Source organism: Hibiscus syriacus, unplaced genomic scaffold (assembly GCF_006381635.1).
Source record: "Hibiscus syriacus cultivar Baekdansim isolate YM2019G1 unplaced genomic scaffold, ASM638163v2 tig00111783_pilon, whole genome shotgun sequence".
NCBI lineage: Eukaryota > Viridiplantae > Streptophyta > Magnoliopsida > Malvales > Malvaceae > Hibiscus > Hibiscus syriacus.
In genome coordinates this window covers 2,513,090-2,539,632 of record NW_024063178.1, presented here as the reverse complement: position 1 = coordinate 2,539,632, position 26,543 = coordinate 2,513,090, and the positions used below count along the sequence as shown (strand labels likewise).

Genomic DNA, 26,543 nt, shown 5'->3' with positions numbered 1-26,543 from the left:
GAACTACAATCGAGGTAACAACAACCCCTATTCTAACGATCTTAGATGGTGTCAACATCCAAACATTTTGTGGGAAATCAAGGAACCAGCAACTCTAGTCAGCCCGCTAGGCAGCAGAACTTCAGTGACTCCCAGGGTTTTCAAACGAATATACCATGGCATAATTCTAACGAGGGAGTACCATATTCATCTAACACAAGCTCTTTAGAGGCCACGATGCAAGATTTTATCGCAACAATGAAGACCATGCTGCAAGACCATGCGACCTCTATAAAAAGTCAAGAAGCTCTGCTTCAGAGCCACAGTTCGTCGTTGAGGGCTTTGGAGGGTCAGGTTGGCCAAATTGCCACGGCATTACATTTTTGCCCACATGGCAGTCTACCTAGTGATACTGAAGTCACTAAGGATCAAGACATGGAGCATTGTGGTACATTCAGCTCAAGGAGTGGCATCAAAATCTATAAAGATGCTAAGTTTGGGGGGAAGACACTCGGAGAGCCCGATCATGAGATTATGCACGAAGATCCGACGGTGCAAGAAGATTCACATTCGCTGGAAAATAAGGATGAGGGTTCGAAGAATACAACCAATGAAGAGAAGAAAAATTTTGCCACGGCAAAAGAAAAAACCCCATCAGTAGGAGTTGATGACCAAAAGAAAGCTGCAGAATTTTACCGCAACAAATTTTTATGCAGTGATAATCACTTCAATCTTGATGAAGAAGACGAAGAGGAGCTCGAGGATATTGCAAAGGAGATGAGTAAGTCTAGCTCACCCATAGCTAGACCGGGTATGAAATTTGAACCTTTGAATCCTATTGAATTTACTCATCCTAAACCTCAACTAGCTGCTCATTTTTCTAGGCTAAAAATTATGAAAGAACTAAGGAATGAAATGGAGATTAAAAAAATTTCACTAATGAGAAATTATTATTTGCCGCGGTAATTTCGTGGTATGCTGACATTGTCAAATTTCTCGTTAGTGTTGTTTGCTTCCTTACTTGACTGGCCTAGGAAAGAACAAGGTCATACACGATGGTGGCTACTGGCATAGGGATGACCTCGACCTCTCCAACGAATTTGCTGCCCAAGTGATTTCAAGTTGCCACAGCAAAAAGGAGCGAAAAGAGATCTCATTCCACTACCATTCAACTTCATGCATAGAGCACTTTGAATGAGAGAGGACTACTGCAAAGGTCCAAAAATTTAGATGTGAAAGACCCGAAATGTCAAGGCAATTTATTTTTAAGGCAGAACTGTTATATGTGTGGGGCATTTTGGTCTACAATGGTGCTCCGATCGAGCATGACAAATCTGCACTTTTATTGGACGATGTTGATACCGGCCAAGCATCTTGAAGATGTCGTGACATTTCAGATTTACTCTTGTGCATAAATAATATTTTATTATGCTATCATTTTAGTTTATTTTCTTTTAAGTGTTTATTTTTCTTTGCAAGGTCCATCCCATGCAGCCCACCGAGTCAATGGAGGAGAAACAATATGAGATGCCACGACAAGTTCCTTTGTGAAGGAGCCGATGTCGCCTTAGGAAGGCATCTCAGCGTACGGAGACCCCGCTCCCAGCCGCCCCAGAAGGTCTTAGCACTCCTCCAGTCGCACCCGCGTCTGAATCCGAACATTCCAGCCCCGCTAAGCTCCGCAAGCGCACTCGCCGTTCGACTGCTGCACCACCACCATGAAGCCAAGGTACCTTGCATTGCATTGCATTCATAGCGTGTAGTTTTCATTTTTCTTAGATTTAGTAAGCATTGGGGACAATGTTTCTCTCAAGTTTGGGGGAAGTAGGGTTCTCGCATCATTGTATGATAGTATTAGTAAAATGAATATGCCATGACATTAGTAAATATAGAATTAGTTTTCTGGAATTAATTGAGGATGCCCGATGATGAAGAATTCTTGATGGCTAGGATAGAATGTACATGACTGGTTGAGGATGATAGAACCAACTCTAGGACTTGCTTCTTTGAAACCCTTGAACACGAGTGTATGTTTCCATGCTTGAGAAACTTAGAAATTTTTTATAAGAGAATTCTTAAATGTCATGGCATAAAACTGTGAATGATGAAAACCCCACAAAAAAAGAAAAAAAAGAAATAAAAGTTATAAATAAATGCCTTGGCATATCTGTAGAGGAACACTCCGCTATGTCTTGGCATATGAGTGAATGAAAGTAGTCACAGGATGACTCTACCTGACTAGCTCGGGGGTGAAAGGTATGCTCCCTTTCATCTAGAGTGTGGGATGGTAGAGTGATGGGCTGACTCTCCTCGTAGCAGAAGTAATAAAAGAAAACAAAGGGGAGTACTAATTTGAAAATGTCATGGTAAATTGAGAAAGCTTGAGTAGAAAATTTTTAGGTTTGTTAAGCATGGACTGGATACAAACACGCACACACCCACATAAAGAATCTTGCCCTAGGGGACGGTACTTGATTTCTCAAACTAGTCTAGCATGTTGAAGCAAAATACTGAGGGCTGAAATTTTATCCCATATAACTATTCTGCTTCTGAACTTGTCATGGTATTTTTGTTTTGCTTATCACTATCCATTGCTTGAGGACAAGCAATAGGTTAAGTTTGGGGGTGTGATAACTCCTTGAAAAGGTCATATTTTGGGACCTTTTCACTTAAGTTATTGAATGTCTAAGAGCCCATTTAGGACCATTTAGATGTATTTAGGGCATATAGTTGCATGTGGCGGATTTCAGTTTGCCGTGGCATTTTATTTTTACAGCGGTACTGCTTTATGGGAAAGGTACTTGTCTGATGGTGTGCAGGTATTGAAAGCAAGGAAAAGAGGAAAGAAAATGTTGTGGCATAAGAAGACTGCTGAGCAGAATGAAAATGCTGAGTCTGATTGGCATTTCGAAAGCGAACAAAGTGAAAGAAGATATTTTTGCAGCCAGCGGTCTCTGACTCCTCGAGAGCTCTGCCCAAGAAATATACCTCGAAGATCATGCCTGGAGGAACCGGTACTGCAACTGCCAACTTTGATAATAACGCCGCCTGACCTTGCAGGTTCTGTCTGTCCTTGGGCGTCTGCAGTGGGATTGTGCCGGGTCCAAGCCAGCAACCCAGGCTGGATCACAACCAGCTCTGCCCGACTCCCAAGCAAATTAACCATGGTTTTGGGGTTTCCTAGGATAGTTAACACCAAAGCTTAGGATTTCTTTTCCCCTATAAATAGAGGAGGAAGCCATATTGAAGAAGACTTTAGTTCTAGCCACATTTGATCTTAAAAAGTTAGAGAGAGAAAGCCTCATCTTTCTCCGTCAATCCCACTTGCTGTGGCATTTCTCCTTGACTAGTAGAAGGGAGTGGCGTTCTGAGCATCCGAGAGGAGCTAGTCCGATGGGAGCAGTCCTTGGTGGCCGAGGAAGGCATTTGACAGTGCACATCGAAGGCTTTCTCTCCTCCCCTTAGTCCTTGCTTTTATATTTTGTTGTTGGGTTGTAAGGAACGAATGAATCTTGCTTTGTGCTTGTTGATTTCGAACCCCACCATGAACTAATCCTATTTGGTGGGAGTTCGCATGGTTATTTAAGTTGTTATTTTAATGAATGGTTGTTGTTTCATGCTCTATTCTGTTTTGTTTATGATGCTTAAAGCCTTGAGGTTGTAGGAGCTACGAGAGTAGCCTTTCCTTAGGAGGGTTCATGAGGTTCGAGAGAATGCATTGGCAATTTATCTTTAGTCTTCGAGAGAAGCTAGGGAGGAACTACATAAACAACGGGTTCTAGATAGTAACTAGGCCTACTCCACCTTAAAGATAAGAATAGGATTTCATTCGACTAAAAGAAGTTGTGTATAATCAATAGGTTAGATGTTAATGCTGCCGTAAAAAGGTATTGCCGAGACATATTCTATTAGCTGAGTCAATAGGATCACTGCTTGGGCTTACGCCAATCGGTTTTGCCAGGGCATCTTTAGTCTGTTGAGTCCCTTACTAGAGATAGCATAGGGCACATCAGTAGACTCTGTCGGGCAGGGTAAGTATAGAAGAAACACCATTCAGAGAAATAAACTTAAGTTTTCCTTGTGTCTCCCATCACTCATTTCCATTGCTGCTTGTCTTGTGAGAAAGCTAAAGTCCTACATATATTAAATCTAGTATTTTCAGTTTTATTTTGCCTTGACATTTCCATTTGTTTTCACGTATCAGAATTTAATTTTCCACGACATATCCATCTGCTACCACACTATCACCATTCCATTTCCACTACGTCCATTCCATTTTGCCACTGCATTCTCATCTGTATATACCATAACTAACTTTACTTAGGTGACAAAGTAAAGTGCCTTGACAAACCTATTTGATTTCCCCAATTCCCTGTGGAGACGATACTCTACTTATCACTTTATTACTTGTTCGATTGTGTATACTTGCACACATATCCGCATCATATTTTAGTACTCACAAATAGCGGACACCATGCAATTATATAATCTCCCTGATATATAATTTGGCATATTTGTCCATAGAAAAGTCAGGTCACACCGAAATGAAATGGGCTGACTTAGTCAATTGGTCTACAATCACCCATATTGAATCTCTTTTATTTGGAGCTAAAGGCAACCCCATCACAAAATCCATTGTCACATTTTCCCATTTCCACTTTGGTATAGACATTGGCTGCTATAGTCCTGATGGAACCTGATGCTCAGCTTTGATTTGTTGACAAGTTAAACACTTGGATACGAATTCTATAATATTCTTCTTCATTCCAGGCCACCAATATCTATTCTTGAGGTCTATATACATTTTGTTTCCTCTAGGAAGCATAGTCAATGGACTACAATGAGCTTATGTTAATATATCATTCTTTAACTCATCATCATATGGAATCACTAGCCTCCCTCGATAATATAGGTTCCCATCAGTTTTAGTCTCATAATCCCTAAACTCTTCATTCTTTATTTGCTACAACTTTCTTAAACATTTATCATATTTACTTTGCAATTCCCTAATTCGATCTAGCCATGATGGATTAAGGGTCAACTCCGCACATATAACACCGTCTCCACTTAATGACAGTCTGACATTTAAAGCTCACAAGGCTGCAAATGTTTTCTGACTTAAGGCATCCGTTACCACATTTGCTTTTCCCGAATGGAAATCAATCACTACATCGTATTCTTTGAGAAATTCTACCCATCTTCTTTGTCTTAAATTCAACTCCTTCTGAGTCATCAAATACTTTAAACTTTTATGATCAATGTATAAGTAGCATCTTTCACCATACAAGTAGTGACACCAAATTTTAAGAGCGAACAATACCGCAACTATCTCCAGGTCATGCATCGAATAATTCTTCTCATGTGGTTTTAATTGTCTCGAAGCATAGGCTACCACCTTGCCCTCTTGCATCAATACACATCCCAAGCCATTATGAGACGCAACACTATACACTACGAAGTTCTTGCCAGACTCGGGTTGAACTAAGACTAGAGCTTCTGTTAAGATCTTCTTTAACCTTTCAAAACTCTCTTGGCACTCCGGATTCCATACAAATTTTACCTCTTTCCTCAACAACTTAGTTAGGGGTAAAGCTATCATCGAAAAGTTTTTAACGAACATTCGATAATAACTAGCTAACCCCAGAAAACTACGAACTTCATATACATTCTTTGGAACTTCCCACTCCAAAATAGTTTTAATCTTTTGGAGATCCACTCGAATTCCTTCTACAGAAATTACATGTCCAAGGAATGTCACTTCGTTCAACCAGAATTCACATTTAGATAGTCTCGCATATAGCTTCTTTTCCTGTAAAATCTGTAAAACGATCTTCAAGTAAGAACTATGTTATTCTTCTGACTTCGAATAGACTAATATATCGTTAATGAATACCACTATGAACTGGTCCAAATATGGTTGAAGTATTATGTTCATAAGATCCATGAAAGCAGCAGGTGCATTGGTTATTTCGAATGGCATCACGATGAATTCATAATGTCTATATCTCGTTCGAAAAGCTGTCTTCGTAATATCTTTCTCTTAAATCTTCAATTGATGGTAACTAGAACGTAAATCAATCTTTGAGAACACTAAAGCTCCCTTTAACTGATCAAATAAATCGTTGATTCGGATGAGGGGATGCTTGTTCTTGATGGTCACTTTATTAAGCTGCCTATAATCGATGCAGAGACGCATTGAACCATTCTTTTTCTTAACAAATAGAACTGGAGCTCCCTAAGGCGATACACTTGGTCTAATAAACCCTTTGTCTAACAGTTCTTGTAATTAAGTCTTTAATTCATGCAATTCTTTTTGGGGCCATTCTGTATGGTGCCATTATGATTGGCGTTATTCCCGGCATTATTTAAATTTGAAATTGTACTTCTCTATCCGGAGGTAAACCCGACAACTCTACAAGAAATACATCGGGGAACTCTCTAACTATGAGAATTTCTTCAATCCCCTTCTCCTTGGTTTTAACATCCAACACATTAGCAAAGAACCCTTGACATCCCTGTAGCAGTAACTTCTTTGTCGTCATCACTAAGGGGGTGTTTGGTTCAAGTTTTGTGGGATTTCCATGGGAATAGAATCCACATTCCCATGTTTGGTTGGTCGGGAATCTCATTCCCGGTAATGTTTTATTACCAATAGTGGATTTTTTGGGGTATATTACCAGGAATGTCATTACCTCCCTTTCCTTAGGTATTGTTGGATTACTGGTGTTTTGGACTAAAATGCCCTTAATTTTTTTTTTCAAAAATATCATTCTTCTGTCATTGAATAATAAAAATTCTACGAAGGTTAAATTATAACTTTATCCTTAAACTATTTTAGATTTACAAAAAAATCTATAATTAAAATTTTATATGAAGTTCAGGGGTTAAAATAAAATTTTACCCTTTCATTAAACCTTTTTATATTTTCAATTTTGTAAAAAATTATATAAATTTTATGAATTTAATTTTTTTAAAGAAAATATATAAATATTTTCCAACTTGTTTAAAAATATATATATATATTAGGACAATTTGGTCAAATATACATTCCAATAATCTTTTATTCATTTAACCAAACACGATAATCTTACATTCCTACTAAACCAACCAAACACAAAATACAACATTCTCAGTAATCCTATTCCCTGGTAATCTTTTATTCCCACTGGTAATCTTACATTCCGTGAACCAAACGCACCCTAATATCACATTTGCCAATGGATTCCACCCTTCACTAAATACAATAACTTCCACTCCTTCTGAATTTCTTAACGTAACCCTTTTCAGTCTACAATCAACGTTAGCATAGTAACGTTATAACCAATCCATTCCCAATATTACTTCAAATTTGTCGAAGGATAATTCCATCAGATTAGCATGGAATTCAATTACCTGAATATGTATGAGACACCCTCGACACACCATATTTACCCGTAGCACTGTGTCCTAACAGATTCGTTACTATCACCTAATTACTAGTAGCTTCTAACTGAATATTCAATTCCCTCACTAACTTACTTCTAGTGTAAGGACAAGTAGACCCCGAATCAATCAATACAAAAACATTCTTGTTATACAATTGAAAGATACCTGTTATTATCTCTAGGTCATCTCGATCCTATTGGTATTAAGATTATACACTCGAGCCATGGAGCGTATCTCTTGTTGAGCAGAGGACTCTGGCTGACTTTTTCCTCTACCTCTACCTCTTCCCCTCTGAGTCACAGAAGCATACCTCTCTGGCTGTACAGACTCACCATCTATCAAGGGATAATCTCGAACAAAATGCCTAGTGTCCCCACATTTAAAGTAGGCTCTAGAAACCATTCTGTATATCCCCGAATAATTCCTTTCATAATGTAGACATTGTCTAACTTGACCCTGGTTAGATCAACCAGCTCCAGATCCCGCTAACTGAGTTTGTCAACCCCTCATCGGATTTGATCCTCTAATAGAGGATGCCACTGACTCTGATCTAGCTTGGGGTCGAGAACCAGTATCTCTGCCCCTTTTTGATGGTGCAGAACTCGAAGAAGCACCCGATATTTTCGATGTCTGATATATTGGATGTCCAAACCTCTCATTCTGAGCTCTTTCCAGAGCTTTGACATGGTTTACCACCTATTGAAACGAAACCAGATTCAAAACAATCAATATTTCTTTCAGTCTTGGATGCAGTCCTTCCACAAACCAGTCACAAGCATCATTCTCTGTAGGAATAAGCTCGGTAGCAAAACGGCTCAACTTGTTGAACTCACACTCGTATTTATATACGGTGTGATTCTATTGCTTCAGATTCATGAACTCTTGCTTCATCTGTCGGATGAACTCATCTCCTATGTGTTTATGCTTGAATTCCTCTAAGAACAAGGATCAAGTTATTTGATCACCAGACATCCTCAATGTAACGTTGGTCCACCAAATTCTCGCTTGCCCTCGGAGCACGGACAGTACTTCATCCAGCTTCTTAGTATCGGAACAATGAAGTCCCTCAAGGATTTTTTTCATGTCTTTGAGCTAAAGTTTCGCAGCAACAGGACCTTCTTCGGATTCTCCTCTAAACTCTGGAGCTCCTAAACCCTTCAACTCCTTCGCAACATTCATTCTCGGAATTGAAGTAGCAGAAGGTTTGAAACGCGCCAATACCGTGTCCAACTACCTAAACAACAAATCTTGATCACCTACAGGCACTCCAGAAGATACCTGTTCATCACCTTGCCTAGCCAGTGTAGGTGAATTGCTGCTCTAAGCGAGCCTATCGTCTCCTGTTTCACTTCTAGAACTATCATGTTCGGACATCTATAAAGACACAATAATATTATTCTATTAGCAAAACAGCATACTATTATTCTATCATATCAGAAGTTCTTACTTATACGTTGGCATGTACACATTTAAAGACACTTTAGACTCCGGTTTATGCCTAGAATTGGCTAAACCTTAACTCTGATACCATTAAATGTAACACCCCAACCCGTACTCGACCCAAATACGAGTCCGAGGTGTCACATTGACTTTTCAAACTTTGACTCTTATAGAAAATCAAGGAAATTTTAAACTTTCTTTAAAATAAAAGTTGTTAACTTACATAAGTAGACCAGAATAATACAAAATCGATCAGAGCATTTGTAATTAACAATTGTTTACATGCCGACACACTATAGACAACAAAATACATACTTTGTCAATTACTTCTGATATGATCTTATAGTAGGGATGTTGTCCTTGCACTCCTAATTCTGATCTTATGGTTTCTTGGTACCTACGTGTAAATCACTTACGCGCTAAGTCACAGACTTAGTGAGGCATAAAAATAAACACATAACAATAAATTCATGAACATGCACTACTATCAATCCATCATGACATTTCAATATACGTGTATCTACTAAACTATGACATATAATTATGATATGCACAAATAAATTTTAACTTCTTATAATAGTTTTCATTCAATTTATCTTTGGATGCCCATGTACATTATTGAGAACAGAAGGTACATGAGTACACTGAGGTTGTGCACAATGTTGTCACACAGCTCGAATAAATTCCCACTAGAGGCACTGAATATTTGTCCCGAATACCACTATATCTCGAATGACCATTAAGTCCCGAAGGACCACTGATAATCCCTCGACTCTTGGCATGAAAATTATACCTACAGCTCTCATATCATATAACATGGGCTTAATTATGAATACATTTCTCATTTTCATATCTCTTTGATCACTTTTCATACAAACACACAATTCATTTCACATGCACACATATGATCATTCTCATTATTTCACATACCTGGATCGATTCTCTTATAATGTCATTCATTCATATAATATCATATTAAAACATTTAAAAGGTATGCAAATACTTATTATAACCCTAACATATGCATGTATATGAAAAGAAAACTATAACATCAAATATAGGGAATAGACTTATCACAAGTCTTATTTCCATTGAACTATATCTATAGAATGCACTCACCTTAGCCTTGCCTGATTCTAGCACCGTTTCTAATTCTTTGATTGTTCCAAAACAGGGTTACGTTCAGTATCTACATAATCATACATTGATACATATCAATATCTAATTGGCATACTCTATTCTTTCATTTCTTAAACTATAGGAAAAGTCTCTTTTCAATTTCCCTTTGAAGAGGTACCGGTACCACTCTAGCTGAAGGTATCGGTACCGAATTTACATTCGATATCATCCTGTTATTAATACCTCCCTTAAGGTATCGGTACCTAAATTACTTTAGATAATTTGTCGTTTAAAGATGGTATCGATATCTTCCTTAAGGTATCGGTACCCCTTGAATTTCTTCTTTAATTTTACTATTGAGGTATCAGTACCTGTTGAATTGGTACCGTTACCCCTAGCCTAGAAATCTCATTTTAAGCACGAAAATCACTTAATTCTAGCTCAATTGTGCCATATTCCAACCCCTTTTATATCATTAACTCACCTACCCATGCTTAACTTACTTTCTACTCATTCATTACATTCTTAACTTCAAAATTCGATCCTCTACATATAATTCAAGAATCACACTCAAATTTCAACATGTTCTAAATCCAATTCTAACACTTCATACTCCTTAATTAGGTTGATGACAAGTCAAATTTGGCTTTCAATTCTAATTACTATCTTTCTACCAAGATTTCACTTATTCACTTCCTTTCTTTAATCCTTCCTATACCTTTCATCTTGTTGTTTTAAGACAAATTAAGCTTTCCTTAAGTTTAATTATCATCTAATGATCATAAACCAACCTTAAATTTTAGCTAATAAGCAACTAATAAGAATTCTTACCTTTGCTTTGGGCTCACACGCATGAAGAAGAAAGGGGAAGAAGAGAAGTCTAGAAGCTTGGAGTTTTGCTTCCTCTCATCCACGTGGCCTTAATATAACCATAAAAAATTTAATTATTCCTTGCAAATGACCAATTTGTCCTTCAATTCCATCTTTCTTACAATTCAATCCAATACCAAGTTACAATATAAACCCCTGAACTATTCAATTATTATGCTTTAATCACCAAATTCTAAAGTTTTACAATTTAGTCACTAACCTGATATTGAGGATTTTACAGTCTGACTAAAAAGATGGCAAGGGAGGTTTCAGAGGCAGTGGTCGTGGTTGAAAATGGAGATGGACTTAGGGTTAGGGCTAGGGCTAGGATTTTAGGTTATGAGAAATTACAGTCTGACCAAATTAGAAGGTTGTGACACATGTCACTTAACGGAGAAAACTAACGTCATTGATAGCCCGATCACCTAAAGTGATAACCTTTGTAACGTTAGACACCTTGATGAGTCAAAAATAGATTATGTATTTATTTCTGAAAAAGGATATAGTTTGGATGCTTATTTTAGGGTTTAGGGTTAAATTTAATATAATTTTTTTAATGAGATTTATAATTTAAATTGATTTTTTAGATCTAAAAAGTAGAGATATTAAATTTTGAATGAAACTAAAAGAACTGGATTTTAAATATACATAAAAATGAAGGGTGGATGTGCAAATTTATAAGGTTAGGCCAATGACATTGAAAGAGGGATGTGTCGTCAACAAAGAAGAATGAAAAACGCGGCTATATCACTCATTCGTACACTTTTGCCATATTTGTGAATTTATCTCATTTTTATAATCAAATAAGTGCGTTTTATTTCATTGTAATTATATTGAAAATGTCTTATATTCTATTTTATGGCGACACGTTAATGGACAAGCAACCAATGGGGCGATCGGCTCGAAACCACTTCCTCCGAGAAATGCGGTAGCTTGCCGCGTCTTTTCTTTACTTTTCTATCACAATCTTTTAGGTACAAAAAAAAATTATTAGATGTATTTACCTAATCCATTTTATATGTGGTCTCAATTAATAAGTTTTATTTATATTTTTTCAAAGTAAACATTTATTTTTTTTTCTTCGTGAAAAAAATGAATAATTATTTGAAAGTTATATTGAGATGGATGAAAATCATTGATTAAGTCCACAAATCGCGTGGTAAGCCGAATCTATTAAATAAATTCTCCAAACCCACACCTGAAGATAATATCCCTTTTATCTTTCTTATACTTTCTTTATTTTTTTTAAGATAAATTACACGTTTAATATCTAAATTATTAGTTTTTATTTGTTTTAATACCTTAACTTTTATTTTTTTAAATTGACCTAAAATTTTATTTTTATTTCATTTTAGTACCCCCGTTCAAAGCTTAACGTTAAGTTTTGAAAAAATTGAAAGTTTAAGTACTAAAACAGGCCAAAACTAATAGTTTATGTACTAAGCACGTTAAGTTTTTAAAGATGGGATACTAAAATAAAATAAAAAAATAAACGTTAGATATGCTTTTAAAAAAATTTGAAAGTTTGGATACCAAAACAGATCAAAACCGATAATTTAAGTATTAAATGCATAGTTTACCTTTTTTTAATTAATCAGAATAATTATAAGAAGATATTTATATATAATTAATTATATTAATAATTTGATAATAAATGTATACTCATTATGTAGATGTGATTATTAAAATTCAATTTTTTGTTGTTGAAAAAACAACACTCTTTTCATCGGAAACAATATATATTACATATAATAATAAAGTGACTACAGTAGTTGTGTTGTGCTATGTTAATAATGAAATACATTTTCCCAATGTTTGATTCTTTGCTTGCGTTTCAAGAGAAGTGTAGGAAATGGAATAAGAAGTTTTTGGTCATATTGGTAGATGGAAAACGCTCCTCCTGGCTCGGATTCAAGGAGTTGAGATTGCCTTGGAAGGTTTTGACTCGCCTTTTTCTCTCGGAACTTTACAATAATATCAAAAAAGATCTTGATATGGTTCTCGCGCAAGAAGAAAGTCTGGCACCAGAAGTCTTGAAGCCAATGGATTTCTAAAGGTGATCGTAATACTCGATTTTTTCACACTTCGACACTGAATATAAGAAGGAGAAATCATGTTCGTGCTTTGAGATTGGAGGATGACACGTGCTGTGATGACCATTCACGCTTACAGCAACATGCAACAAATTTTTTTCGGAATTTGTTCACCTCTGAAAGGAGGCTCGTGAAATGGACTAAATTCTTGGGTGGTTTTAATCAGTTAGATACGGCTCGCTTGAACATGTTAATTCAAGTTGTGCAACTTGATGAGGTGCGGCATACTGTATTCATGATGGACTCGTTGAAGGCTCCTGGTATTGACGGGTACTAGGAAAAAATTTCCAACAAAATTGGAATATTTTGGGGAATGATATTTTCAAGTTTGTTACTGATTTGTTTTGAAAGGGGCATCCTTGAGGAATCACTACAACAAAATAGGTTTGTAGCGGCGTTTTGAGAGCAAAGGCCGTTAATTTTATACATATAACGGCGTTTAAATCTCAAATGCCACAAAATGGTAATATTAGCACATTTTTCTAGAAACGCCACTATAGCCTATCTTTTGTGAAGATTTTTAAACACGCCACAATAGATAAGTGCATTAGTGGCATTTTTAAATACAAACGCCGCTATAGGTCAATATATTAGTAGCATTCTAAATACAAATGCAGTAAGTTTTGACTCTTTTATCATCCCAAAACCTTTAACCCATTTTCATTTTGTTTCTTTACCTTTCTCAAAGGTTTCTTCCGTTTACCCAAACCCACGAAGCTATTGCACTATTCGACGTCGCCGTGGCCTTCACCGTCATGCCCATCAAGATATCCTCAATGTTCCGAGTCAGCTCAACCACCCTTACCTCCAGCACCGTCGATTTCTTTTCATGGTTCATTATTCTCTCTCTTGGGTACTTCTCCTGGAATCGCTTGGACCATTGTTCATCTCTCCCATTTCTTTGTAAGCCATTTTTTTTTATTTTGATTCTTAAAACTTAGTTTTTTTTCATGTTTGATTATTTTCATATATGGGTTTGATATTTTTATTTATTAATGTTTCCTTAACGGGGTTTTGGAATGAATTAAGGGTTTGGTTGTTGCTTCCAACTTTATTTAGCAAATACAAAGATAATTTCCCTGCGTTTGTTTAAAATTTTAAGTTTTTTTTTTGTGAACCCACTTTAAGAGATTTTGTAGAGAGTTTGAATTTCGAATTTGTTCTTGCTTTTGCTTGGTGGGAAGTCTCTGCTTTTGTTATTATTTGTGAATCCAGTTTTAATTTCTCTATTAAATTTCAAATAATAATAATTTGTGAACAAATTTAAAGTTGGTTCTTTCATGTTTCTCCTATTTTAGGATATATAACTTACTCATCCCTTAAGTCATTTAAAGTCGGTTCTTTCATGTTTAAGATAATTTAAAAATTTATAGACTAAAAAACAAGATAAAAAATGCAGGTTTGTGTTGTTCATCCATGGAAAGTTACACCAATTTACTCGTATCTTCTTCTTTTTTTAGAACAAATCTTTGCATAATACATTTTCAATTTTCTGGTCAGTTTTTAGACTTAAATTCCACTTTTAAAACAATTTTCTAGTTAAATTCAAATCTCTTATGCATTTGGAGATGTCCTTTGATGATTTGATTTCCCTGCTTGTTATGTTTTAATCTAAACTCTTCGATTTGTAACAATATTCTTATTAGTCTTGCAAAAAAGGAAAGAAAAAAAACATGTGTATTACAAGTACAAGAAACTTCATTTTGCCTTTGAATGACACAAGGAACTTGAATGAACCAATGGTTAACACATCCTATTGGGGCTTGTTATCGAGATTTGGATAGGGCTGATTGAATGCAGAGTTCATTTTCCAAATCCTAAGTGAAGCATTAACACCTACCTCGATCGCATTGTTGAATAGGAATAATTTATCAGTTCCATAGATTTCTTTTATCGGATAAACCCTGGATGTTATCATTGTCTTTCCACCTTGAGCAAAGCTTTCGATAATTGAATGGCCCACCTCCAAAAAAAAGAAGAAAAAAAACAATACCATTTTCATGTTCATTGCTCTCCAAAACAATATACAACTAGGAGCATGAAACAAGTACCTTTACTCATCAATACCATGAGGGATAAGTTTTCTCCTTCTAGTACTAGAACCACGCTCTCGAAGATTTGTTTATTAACATCAAATGCCTCAAATGATATGAAATAACACGATTTGGTAATTGGTAAGTCCATGGCTCACGTTTACGTGAAGAACAACTTCAAGTTTTATATGCATACCGAGATTGGTCCCATAATCTCTAAACACACACTTCAATTATTATTATTTATGGATAATACATTTTTCAAATATTGTGTATGTAGGTATTGGTTCGGTAGACAATTGTATACAACAGTTGGCTCAAATGGATGAAAAACTTGCTCAAATGAAAGCCGAAACTGAAGCGAGAAAAGCAGAGAGAGAAGCATCATATCAAGAAAATATGAAGACTTTCAAAATCAACTTCAAGCTATGATACATATGATACGTAAAAATCAACCCCAGAGTCCACCATCTTAGGTGTTATTTTAGATATATGTTTTGTTTATTCTAGTTAACAATGTTGAACTACATTATATTTCACTTTAATGTAAACTTTGATTTATTATTATGGATTTCAAGTTTGTTGTTATGGATTTCAAGTTTATTGGACAATGTTATAGGTTAAAATTTTAAATTTGGGTAATAAAAGAGCATAAAACAGCATTTGAAAAATCAGTTTTAATTAGTGGCGTTTGTATAATAAAATGCCACTAAATACATAATCAATACAGGCGTTTTTAAAACAAAACGCAACTAAAGTTCAAGATCTTTTATAACGCTTATATAGAAAATGCCACTGTATACGTAGTCAATAGCGGCGTTTTACATTCACAAACGCTACTATATGTAAGAACATTTAGCGACATTTTTTGGAACAAATGTCACTAAAGAAAAATATAAATAGCGGCGTTTAAAGAAATGCAGCTAAAGATCATAACTTTAGCAGCGTTTGTAAAAAAAACCTCTAAAAAGCATAACCTTTAGCGGCATTTTTTTACGCTAGAAGGGTTTTTAGAGGCGCTTAAAAATGCCGCTATATGACTAAAAAAACACTGCTAAAAACCTGTTTTACTATAGTCAATGGGCTAATAAAACGCTCCTTGTGGTCATCCCTAAAGTTGAGGCACCTAAAAGAATAACACAATTCCGACTAATAAGTTTGTGTACAATGCTTTATAAGGTTATCACCAAGCTTTTAGTTAACAGGTTAAAGCAGCTTCTTCCATAATGGATTTCACCGAATCAGTCGATCTTTGTTCCTAGGAGAAATATAACGAATAATATCATTCTTGCTCAAAAAGTTATACATTCCATGAGGTCGAAAAAAGCGGTCAAAACTTGGATTATGTAGTGTGTTACGAAAATTTCTACTCAGGTGCTATAGAATGGATATATGTTGGAATGCTTTACTCTTTCGTGGGGCATTCGTTAGGGTGATCCTTTGTCACCCTACCTGTTTGTTATATGCATGGAGAGACTATCTCATGCAATTAACCATAGGGGAAATGCTGGAGCATGGTGACAAAATTATCTCGGAATGGACCAGGTATCTCTTTTCTTTTCTTCGTAGATGATCTTATTCTCTTTGTCGAAGCTGAAATGGAGCAGGTGATGGTAATTCACGAGGTTATGGAAATATTTTGTCCATCATAGGGCCACAGAGTTAGTAGTGCAAAAACTCAAATCTACTTCTCTAAAAATTGTGATGGTGCTAAGAGAAATGCAATATGTTGAATCAAAATAGAGTAAAAACTCTAATTGATCGAGAAGAAGAAAAACTCTCTTTAGAATAATCTCACAAAATTGCAAAAGGGAAGAACTCTTAAGAAAACTTTCAAATGCTTATAATTAAGCTTTGATTGTTGGATGATAAAACTCAATTACAAGTAGGGTATTTATTGGTTACAAGAAATAATCTAAACCACTCATTAAAATAATCATTAAATAATCTAAACCATTGAAATTAAAACATGAGAAAAATACTTAATTTTCACCTAACTAAATTGATGTAAGCAATGACATCAAAACTAAATTGATGTAAGCAATGACATCAAATTAATTTAGGTGTGAACTTATTTAGGATAATATTGAATTTTCAACACTCCCCCTCAATGTTAGCCTCCATTCTTTGAATCACGCCATGCTGACGACGAAAATGTTCAAACTTTCCAACACTTAAGCTTTTTGTAAACAAGTCAGCAATTTGCTCATCTGTCTTGATTTGCCTTATCTCAATCTCTTCTTGCAAAAAATTTTCCCTAACAAAGTGGTAATGTACTTTCACATGTTCAGTTCTTGCATGAAAAACAGGATTCTCTGCCAGCCGAATTGCCGATTGGTTGTCACAATACAACAGAGTTGAATAATCTACTAGTTGATGTAGATTATTCATCAAATGTATCAACCATGTACTCTCTTGAGCTGCCATTGCTGTTGCTCGATACTCAGCTTCAATGGTTGACAATGATACCGTTGGTTGTCTCTTGCTACACCAAGAAATTGTTCCGGAGCCAAGCTTAAACACATACCCAGTTGTTGATCTCCTAGTGTCATGATCTCCTGCATAATCAGCATTACAATAACCAACTAACTTGTAGTCTCCACCTTTCTTGTAAAAAAGACCATAGTCAATTGTACTCTTCACATATCTCAGTATTCGTCAAACTGCTTCCAAATGAGGCTTCTTTGGATTTTTCATATACCGACTCATCACACCAACGGCATAAGAAATGTCAGGTCGGGTCAAGGTTAAGTATATCAGACTACCTACTAATTGTCGATACATTGTTGCATCTTCCAAATCTTTTCCTTCATTGCATATATTTTGACATTTGGTTCCATTGGCGTTGAAGTTGACTTGCATTTGAGCATTACAAACCTCTTAAACAAATCTTTAGCATATTTCTGTTGACACAGAAATATTCCTTCGTGTGTGTGATCAACCTCTAGACCAAGGAAGTGCTTAAGTTATCCAAGTTCCTTCATCTGGAAACGAACTGATAAATTCTCCTTCGTCTGAAGAATTTCTACCTCATCATCACCGGTTATGATTAAGTCATCCACGTACACTAGCACGATAGCTAGCTTACCTTCATTGAATTTGATGAACAAGCTAGAATCTGCAGGTGTTACTGAATAGCCACTTTTCGTTAGAAATTCAGCAATCTTACCATACCACGCCTTATGTGCTTGTTTCAATCCGTAGAGTGTTTTTCGCAGCTTACACACATATTCAGGATGATCTTAGCTCTGAAAATCCATTGGTTGGGTCATGTAGATCTCTCGATCTAGCTCTCCATGAAGAAAGGCATTCTTCACATCCATTTTCCACAAATTCCAGTCTTTGTTGGCTGCAAGTGCAAGCAGGACTCGTACGGTTGTAAGTTTCACCACTGGACTAAATGTTTCATCATAGTCTAGTCCATACTATTGAGAGAAAGCACGAGCTACCAATCGTGCCTTGTACCTCTCGATTGACCCATCAGGATGACACTTTATCTTGTAAACCCATTTACAAGATATGGGTTTCACATCTTTTATCTTTGGCACAAGATCCCAAGTTTGATTTTGCTGAAGTGCATCGATCTCTTCTTTCATAGCTTTCATCCACTCAAAACTCTGCGATGCTTCTTCGAACGTCTCAGGCTCTGTTACTTCTTCAATTATGGTTGCATTACCATATTTAGGATTTGGCCTTCTTATTCTTGTTGACCTTTGGAGTTGAGATTGTGGAATTGATTCTTCTGTTTCACTAGGCCCACCTTCTTCGTTTGGTTGTTGATACACGCCAGTTTGCCAAGGATTCTGAGTCACTCTTTGTTCGACATCATCGTCATTTGGATCTTCTGATTCATCTGAACTTGTTTGGAGTTGAACATGCTCCCCCATCTTTTGTTGTAGATTGTCTCCAAATTCTCTCAAATCTGGCAATACCTCCTTCTTTGAGGACCACCAAGAAGATGCTTCATCAAATACCACATTTCGTGACATGTAGCATCTTCCACTAATTGGATCATAACATTTCCACCCCTTTCTCTGGCTGTCGTATCCCACAAAGATACATCTAACAACTTTCTTGTCAAATTTGCCCCGTAAATGATCAGGAACAAACACATAACATACACAACCAATACTCAAAAGTAGCTAACTGTAGGTTTTATGTTCCATAGTTTCTCAAAGGGTCAAACAAATCCTAACCTTGGTTGAGGAAGTCTGTTGATCATAAAGGCTACAGTCCTCATTGCTTCAGCCCAAAACCTTCCATGTACGTTCTTTGCATGTAGCATACTTCGACAAATTTCTACAAGATGTCGGTTTTTTCTTTTCGCTACACCATTCTGTTGTGGCGTGTTGGCACAAGTGTATTGATGACGTATTCGACATTCCCTTAGATATTGAGAGAACTCGTTTGATCTATATTCTCCTCCATTGTCTGTGCGCGAGCAACATATCTTCTTTCCTACTTCTCTTTCAGCTGAGTCTCTGAACTCTTTAAACTTTGAGAATGTGTCAGAATTTTCTTTCATAAAGAAAACCCATACATACCTGGAGAAGTCATCAATGAATGTTACCATGTACCACATACCGCTAATTGACCGTTGCTTAACTGGTCCGAACACATCAGAGTGAACCAACTCCAACGGTTCTTTTCCTTTAAACTTTGACTCGTCATATGGTAATTGGTGTGCTTTACCATAATGGCATCCCACACATACCATGTCTATTCTCACGTCTAGTTGAGGAAGCCCCTTAATGATCGACTTCTTCACCATCACACTTAGCTTGGAATAACTAACGTGACCTAACTGCATGTGCTATAGATCTGATGTCTCATTTTTTCTTGTCCTCTCTACATATGCAGACTCTGCTGACATCACGTAAATTGACTCCAAACGTCGTCCCTCCATTATTGGTGTTTCTGAGATTTTAACGTCATGATAAACCTTCACGCCTTGGGGACCAAATAAGACATAATGGCCTGATGATGTTAGTTGAGCCACAGATAGCAAATTTTTCTTCATTCCTGGGACATGATAAACATCTTGAAGTTGCACCTGGTTAGAATTATATCGAGGCGTAACTATCGTCTTACCGATGTGAGTTATCGGTATCCTTGAATTATCAACTGTCACCACCACACGACCTCCATTATACTCAGATAGGTTTTGCAACTTCTGTTTGTCACCCGTCATATGATTTGAGCAGCCCGAATCTACAATCCAATCATTCTTGTAGTCTATCCGTTCTGGTGTTGTTACCGTGAGAGCTAATTCTTCTTCCTCCGTAGCAAATAACGCTTCAACGTCCCAACCATCTTCACTATTCTCCTTCGAACTGGAAGTACCAATATTACTTTCAACATGCTTTTTCTTGGTCCAACAGTCTTTTGCCATGTGGCTCATCTTCCCGCAATTGTAACACTTGCCATCGAACTTTCTACTATTACCGCGATTCTTGGAAGACCCCCCTGAATGAGGGCCTCCATTTCCTTGGTATTTTTTCACCTTGTCACCATCCCTTTTAGATCCACTGCGAGTATACCGCTGAAAAGTGCCTCTACTTTTGCTAGTGTAGAGCGCTTCCTCTTCACCCTTCAGCGAGACTCCTCCCATTTGCTTGGCCATGGCTTCTTGACCTGCAAGCAAATTTTCAAACTCAACAAGCGATGGTTGTGTCGGACATCCTGTACAGCGGTAACAAACCCTCGATATTCAGGTCTCAAACCATGGACAATTATTCTTTTTATCCTGGCTTCCCCAATAGCAGCTGTCGGATTTAATTCTTAAATTTTGCGGCATATCGACTTTACCTTGTGAAAGTATTAGGCAATCGCCATGCCGCGTTGCACCATTGTTAGAAGTTTATTCTCGAGGAGTTGCAATTTTGTATCGTTCCTCTTTGAAAAGAGTGTAACAAAAGTGTCCCATGTTTCCTTTGGTGTTTTAGCATCCCGGATGTGATCCAACATTTCTTCTTCAATTGTAGTCTTTAAAGCAAACATTGCTTTGCCTGCTTTAATTTTCCACTTTCGCAAGATGTCATTGGCATCTTCTACCACCGGTTGTGTAACTTCACCACCACCGACAACCTCTCAAAGGTCTTGACCTTGTAAGTATGACTCCATACATGTTGCCCACGTATTGTAGTTTTTGTTGTTGAGCTTCTTGATTCCTCCAACTACTTGAAGATCACCCATCTTAAAGGCAAGGCTTTGATTATATCGAACAAGCTTGAGTAACAAACGTGCAGAGTACTAAATTACTCTAAACACAAAGAAGCTCCACAAGGTTTGTAATAACCCCGACAATAATCTTAAGAAATCTTTTCTGATGTGGAAGATCAGTTAAAAGCTGCAGCCACAGAGCATACTTGGAATTTCAAGAGACCTTAAAAACGTGGCTCGGATACCAATTGTTGAATAAAAATAGAGTCAAAACTCTAATTGATCGAGAAGAAGAAAAACTCTCTTTAGAATAATCTCACAAAATTGCAAAAGGGAAGAACTCTTAAGAAAGCTTTCAAATGCTTATAATTAAGCTTTGATTGTTGGATGATAAAACTCAAATACAAGTAGGATATTTATAGGTTACAAGAAATAATCTAAACCACTCATTAAAATAATCACTAAATAATCTAAATCATTTAAATTAAAACATGAGAAAAATACTTAATTTTCACCTAACTAAATTGATGTAAGCAATGACATCAAAACTAAATTGATGTAAGCAATGACATCAAAACTAAATTAATGTAAGCAATGACATCAAATTAATTTAGGTGTGAACTTATTTAGGTTAATATTGAATTTTCAACACAATAGCTCATAGCTTTGGATTCGTAGAAGTAGATAATCTCGGGAAATATCTCGGGGTGCCCTTACTCCATAATAGGGTGACCAAGGTTACGTGTAGATACCTTGTTGAAAAAGTTGAGCAAAGGCTTTCTGGGTGAGCGGCAAAAGTTTTATCCTTTGCTGGTCATATAACGTTGGCTAAGGCAGTATTGCAGGCGATTCCAAGTTATACCATGCAATCGACTTGGTTGCCTAAAGGAGTGTGAGAAACTTTGGAGAAAATTATCCGCAGATTTGTTTGGAGTAATAAAAAAAGGTTCTAACAGCCTCGCTTTGGTTAAGTGGGACATAGTTATCCGATTGAAAAAGGAGGATTGGGACTTAAAGGATCTTGATCGGCAAAATAATGTTTTCCTCATGAAAACAGGAATGCATTTAGTTGAAGGGGCGGATAAATTGTGGGTCTGTGTCCTTAAGTGCAAATGTCAGTGGAATGTCGATGTTCCTGTTAATATTGATAAGCTAAATTGCTCTAGACTGTGGAAAGGCCTGAGTTGTGTGTAGGAAGATATAAGAAATAGTGTGATTTGGAGCATTATAGATGGCCAACGGACAGATTTCTGGTATGACACTTGGCTTGACGATTTCAGACCGCTATTTTCGTATTGCTCAAATGATACAAAACTTGAGCCACTAAAGGTTAGTGAAATGGTTACAACTAATGGCGAATGGGATTGGAGGAGACTAAACGCTATTGTTCCTGAACCTATTCTTCATCGAATTGCAGTAACGATCCTTCCGAAACCTTACCTTGGACATGACAGACCAGGATGGCGATGGAATGAGAATCGCATCTTCACGGTTAAATCAGAATACAACAATATCTCATTGCCTGTCCAAGATGATATTCCAGGTATGTGGAAGAACGTATGGAAACTCCAAATTTCGCAAAGAATTAAGATGTTTTTCTGGCTTGCTCTTCATGGCAAACTGTTAACCAATGGAGAACGATTCTATCGCCATTAGATACCACGGCTTCCTATCCTCTTTGTCAAAGTGAAGTTGAAGACATGGAGCATGTTCTTCGCAAGTGTCCTGCTGCTTTTGATACCTGGAGAAGAGTGATTAAAGACGAATTGCTTAGCATCTTTATGAGTCTGCCGAATGATGCTTGGTTGCTAGCTAATGTGAAGGGCGATGCTGCGTTTCCAAAGAATAAAATCCATTGGAAAGTCCTTTTTCCTGTTATTTGCTGGAAAATATGGAAGCACCGGTGTAATTTTGTTTTTCAATAGAATTGGGTTGATAGAGAAGACATTTAGGCTTAGACCTTGAGACTCAAAGATGAAATTGTTAACAATGCAGGTTCGGAATCACAGAATAGCTTGCTAAGGCATCCAAGTTCATGATGGGAGAACCCTGCTACAAATTTCGTGAAGTTTAATACTGATGGAGCGGTGGGTAGTCCGCAAAATATGGCTGCAGTGGGTGGTGTTTTGGGAGATTCCTCTGGTCGGTGGATATTCGGATTCTGTCGGAGAATTGGTATATGCGCAGTCTTGTACGCGGACCTTTGGGCAATAAATGATGCTTTGATCCATTCTTGGAATTTAGGATTCCGGAATTTAGAAATTGAAATTGATTGTGCCGTGGCTCTGAAGATGCTTTTGATGCCAATCGGACGTGAGGATCGGAACACTATCGCTGTCTTAATTCGAGAGATGCTGGACTAGAATTGGGAGGTTAAGTTACGGCATATTGGCCGTAAAGCCAACAAGATGGCGGATAAGCTGGCCACGAGCATCAGAGGCGACCCAATAGGTGCCATGATTTATACGAGTCCTCCTAGGGTGGTAGCTTATCTAGTGGATTTGGACATGAAATCCACAGAGTAAACTTGCTGTTTCTATCTCTGTATTACCAAAATAATAATAATAATAATGAAATACATTTTGATTATTGTATGAGTTATTATATTGGTATTGTGAAAATTTTTAATGATTTAATTTTTATTTTATTTAAATAAAAAATATTTGACTAAAAAAACAATTATTCAAATGAAATTAAAAAATATAGACTAGTGTGATAAAAGGCATTAAACTATAAATTCCCCACCTTACGCCTTCTTTACTCTATTATTTTCTTACAGTTCTACTATAAATTATGAGTGTGATTTTGCAGTTTAAAACTAATTTTCTTTTTGTTCTTTCGACGCTCTTCAACTTGTTCTAGTTTGCGTGCTGAGAAAAAGCAGTTTTGTGAGAAGTTAGCGTCTCTCTCGCTCGCTCATTCTTCCAAAAAAAACACCCCTCTTTGATTTTGTTTCCTGTAATAACCAAAACACCTCTCCGTTCTGACATAAAAACCAAAGTTATTGACAGAAATCTGCATGTTTTCAACTTATGTTGGCTTAATCGGTGCAAATTGGAGCACAGAGGGGAGCTGGAGAGAAGTAAAATCGTGGAATCGGTTGTTTCTTACATGTTATCTTTTATGTTGATGTTAGCATGAGCACTGCTGTTAGTCTAGAAATGGAGAATTATCAAGGTGATTTAAACGACATAGTTCAAGCCTCTGCTGCTCAACAATCAGATACGGTTCCATGGAAGCAATTCACCCCCGATCCTCTGAGTTTTTCATCGTCGGCGGCAGCCATGGAATATCATAGAGTAAACGATTTCGGAGACCCTTTCTCCACCATGAGAGATCCAGTTCTTCTTCACGAGCTTAACGGTTCGGGTTCCAGCTATTTTAGCAGCCCTAGTTCCACCAACGATCATCATATGATTAATATCGAAGACACTTCAAGCTTTTCTACCGGTGGTCTTGATGAAACCACGAGTCCTTGTAACAGTTTTTCTCGGGTTCACGTCTTCCATGGTCATAGCTCCAGTCCACAACCCGTGCCACCGCCGCCGCCGCCGAGTTATCCACCGGTGATGGGTGCTGCCGTTGTTTCCCCCAGAGGACATAAGGCGCCTGCTGTGCTCCCAAGCGACATGCTTAATGTAAACCCCTCAATCCCGGTGCAGATCTCATCTCTGCGGAATCCCGGTATCAAGAGAAAGTTAGGGTAATATTTAATTATCTAATTAACCAAACAAACCATTACTATTACATATATAATAATCGGAAGGAAAAAGAATTTTATAAGATCGTATTCGAATTGATGTCAACTTGATGTTATGAATTAGGGTTTATAGATTGTTATCAGGAAGTAATTAGCTTTAATGTGTGTCTGTATCTTTAAGGGGCCGGAAAGAAGTATGGATTTAATGTCTGATAACCCTGCATTAAAGTGTACAACTCAAGCAAATAGACAACAACCTTGCCTTAGGAAGATTGTTTTTGTTGTTTACATGCAGAAAGTGTCAGGCCAAGAAGGTGGTGTGTATACCAGCACCGGCAGCTGCAATCAGCCGGTCTAGTGGAGAAGTGGTTCCCTCTGACCTGTGGGCGTGGAGAAAATATGGCCAGAAACCTATCAAAGGCTCCCCTTATCCAAGGTACTGTACATTATGCGTTTATGTATGCTTTACTGCTACATAGTTTATGTCATCATGTTAAGATCATATCATCATCATCACCAAATCCAACATGCTTATATGAGTGACCCAAAACTCGAACCCTGATTTATGATGTTAATGAAGTAGTGTAACTTTTCCCTTCAATTTGCGAATTCATTGGCAATTGATTCATGTAATATTATCTGTACTCAAGGGGCTACTACAGATGCAGCAGTTCCAAAGGCTGTTCAGCCAGGAAACAAGTGGAACGAAGCCGAACCGATCCGAACATGCTCGTGATCAGCTACACGTCCGAGCACAATCATCCATGGCCAACTCAAAGAAATGCACTTGCAGGTTCAACAAGGTCTCAGCCATCAAAAGCCAATGCTACTAGTAGTGGTTCCAAGGTTGCTTCACCCAGTAATTCTCAACCCCAAAACACAGCCAAAGAGACCAGCAGCAACAATGACAAAAAGAGCACATCAGTTAAAGAAGAAATACCTGAATTACCAAAATCACAGCAGCAAACTGAGGATCTTTTTGCAGATTTGGATGAACTAGAACTAGATACGGACCCTTTTAACCTGTTGTTTGGTGGTGACAACGAAGATGAAATGCAAAACGAAAACCATCCCATTGACCCATTCGGCCTGTTTGATTACAACAACAACGCTTCGTTTTGAATGAAGCCAAAAAGTGGGTTTTGAAAGTTGCATGCGGTGGTGGTGGGGGATGATTTATTTATGATATGTTGTTATTTACCAGAATATACAGTGTCGGGAAGATTAATATAAAGAAAGGGAGGCTGCTGAACTGGGAGCAAACTCAGTGAGTCCCCACAGTTAATTTTATTTTTCCTTTGTGAGTATTGGTGTGGATGATGGGACACAAAGCCTGAGAACAGAAGGCTTCAACAGTTGACAGGAGTACGTCCCATTGACATGGTGATAACTCAGTGAGCACTGACGAATTTTTCTTATTTACTGCGTTAACGTAAATATAATAAAAAATTTATCTAACATTACTCATATACAATTATTCAATTTAAAAATCCAATAACTAAGACTAATATAATTACATGTTCTGAAAGAGCTTTAAGTTTTATGAAGAAAAAAATATATAGTTAAAAATATAAAATTTTCATTGATTAAGATAAATTTTTTTTATATAAAATCAAACCCATCTATGATTGAGGTAAAAGAAATATCGAATAACTTTAATTGAATAAAATAATTTTTATTATAATCTTACTAAAAAATAATTAATAACACCACAAATTCATA

At 37.0% G+C, this 26,543-nt stretch overlaps 1 protein-coding gene across 1 annotated transcript; it reads left to right on the top strand.

Annotated features, from left to right (window-relative positions):
• The first annotated feature begins 24,258 nt into the window (after window positions 1-24,258).
• LOC120170686 (probable WRKY transcription factor 14) lies at window positions 24,259-25,943 on the top strand. The gene is made up of 3 exons (XM_039178594.1): window positions 24,259-24,818; window positions 25,117-25,257; window positions 25,472-25,943. The coding sequence occupies exons 1-3, from the start codon at window positions 24,259-24,261 to the stop codon at window positions 25,941-25,943; spliced, it is 1,173 nt and encodes a 390-aa protein (XP_039034525.1).
• Window positions 25,944-26,543: the final 600 nt, after the last annotated feature.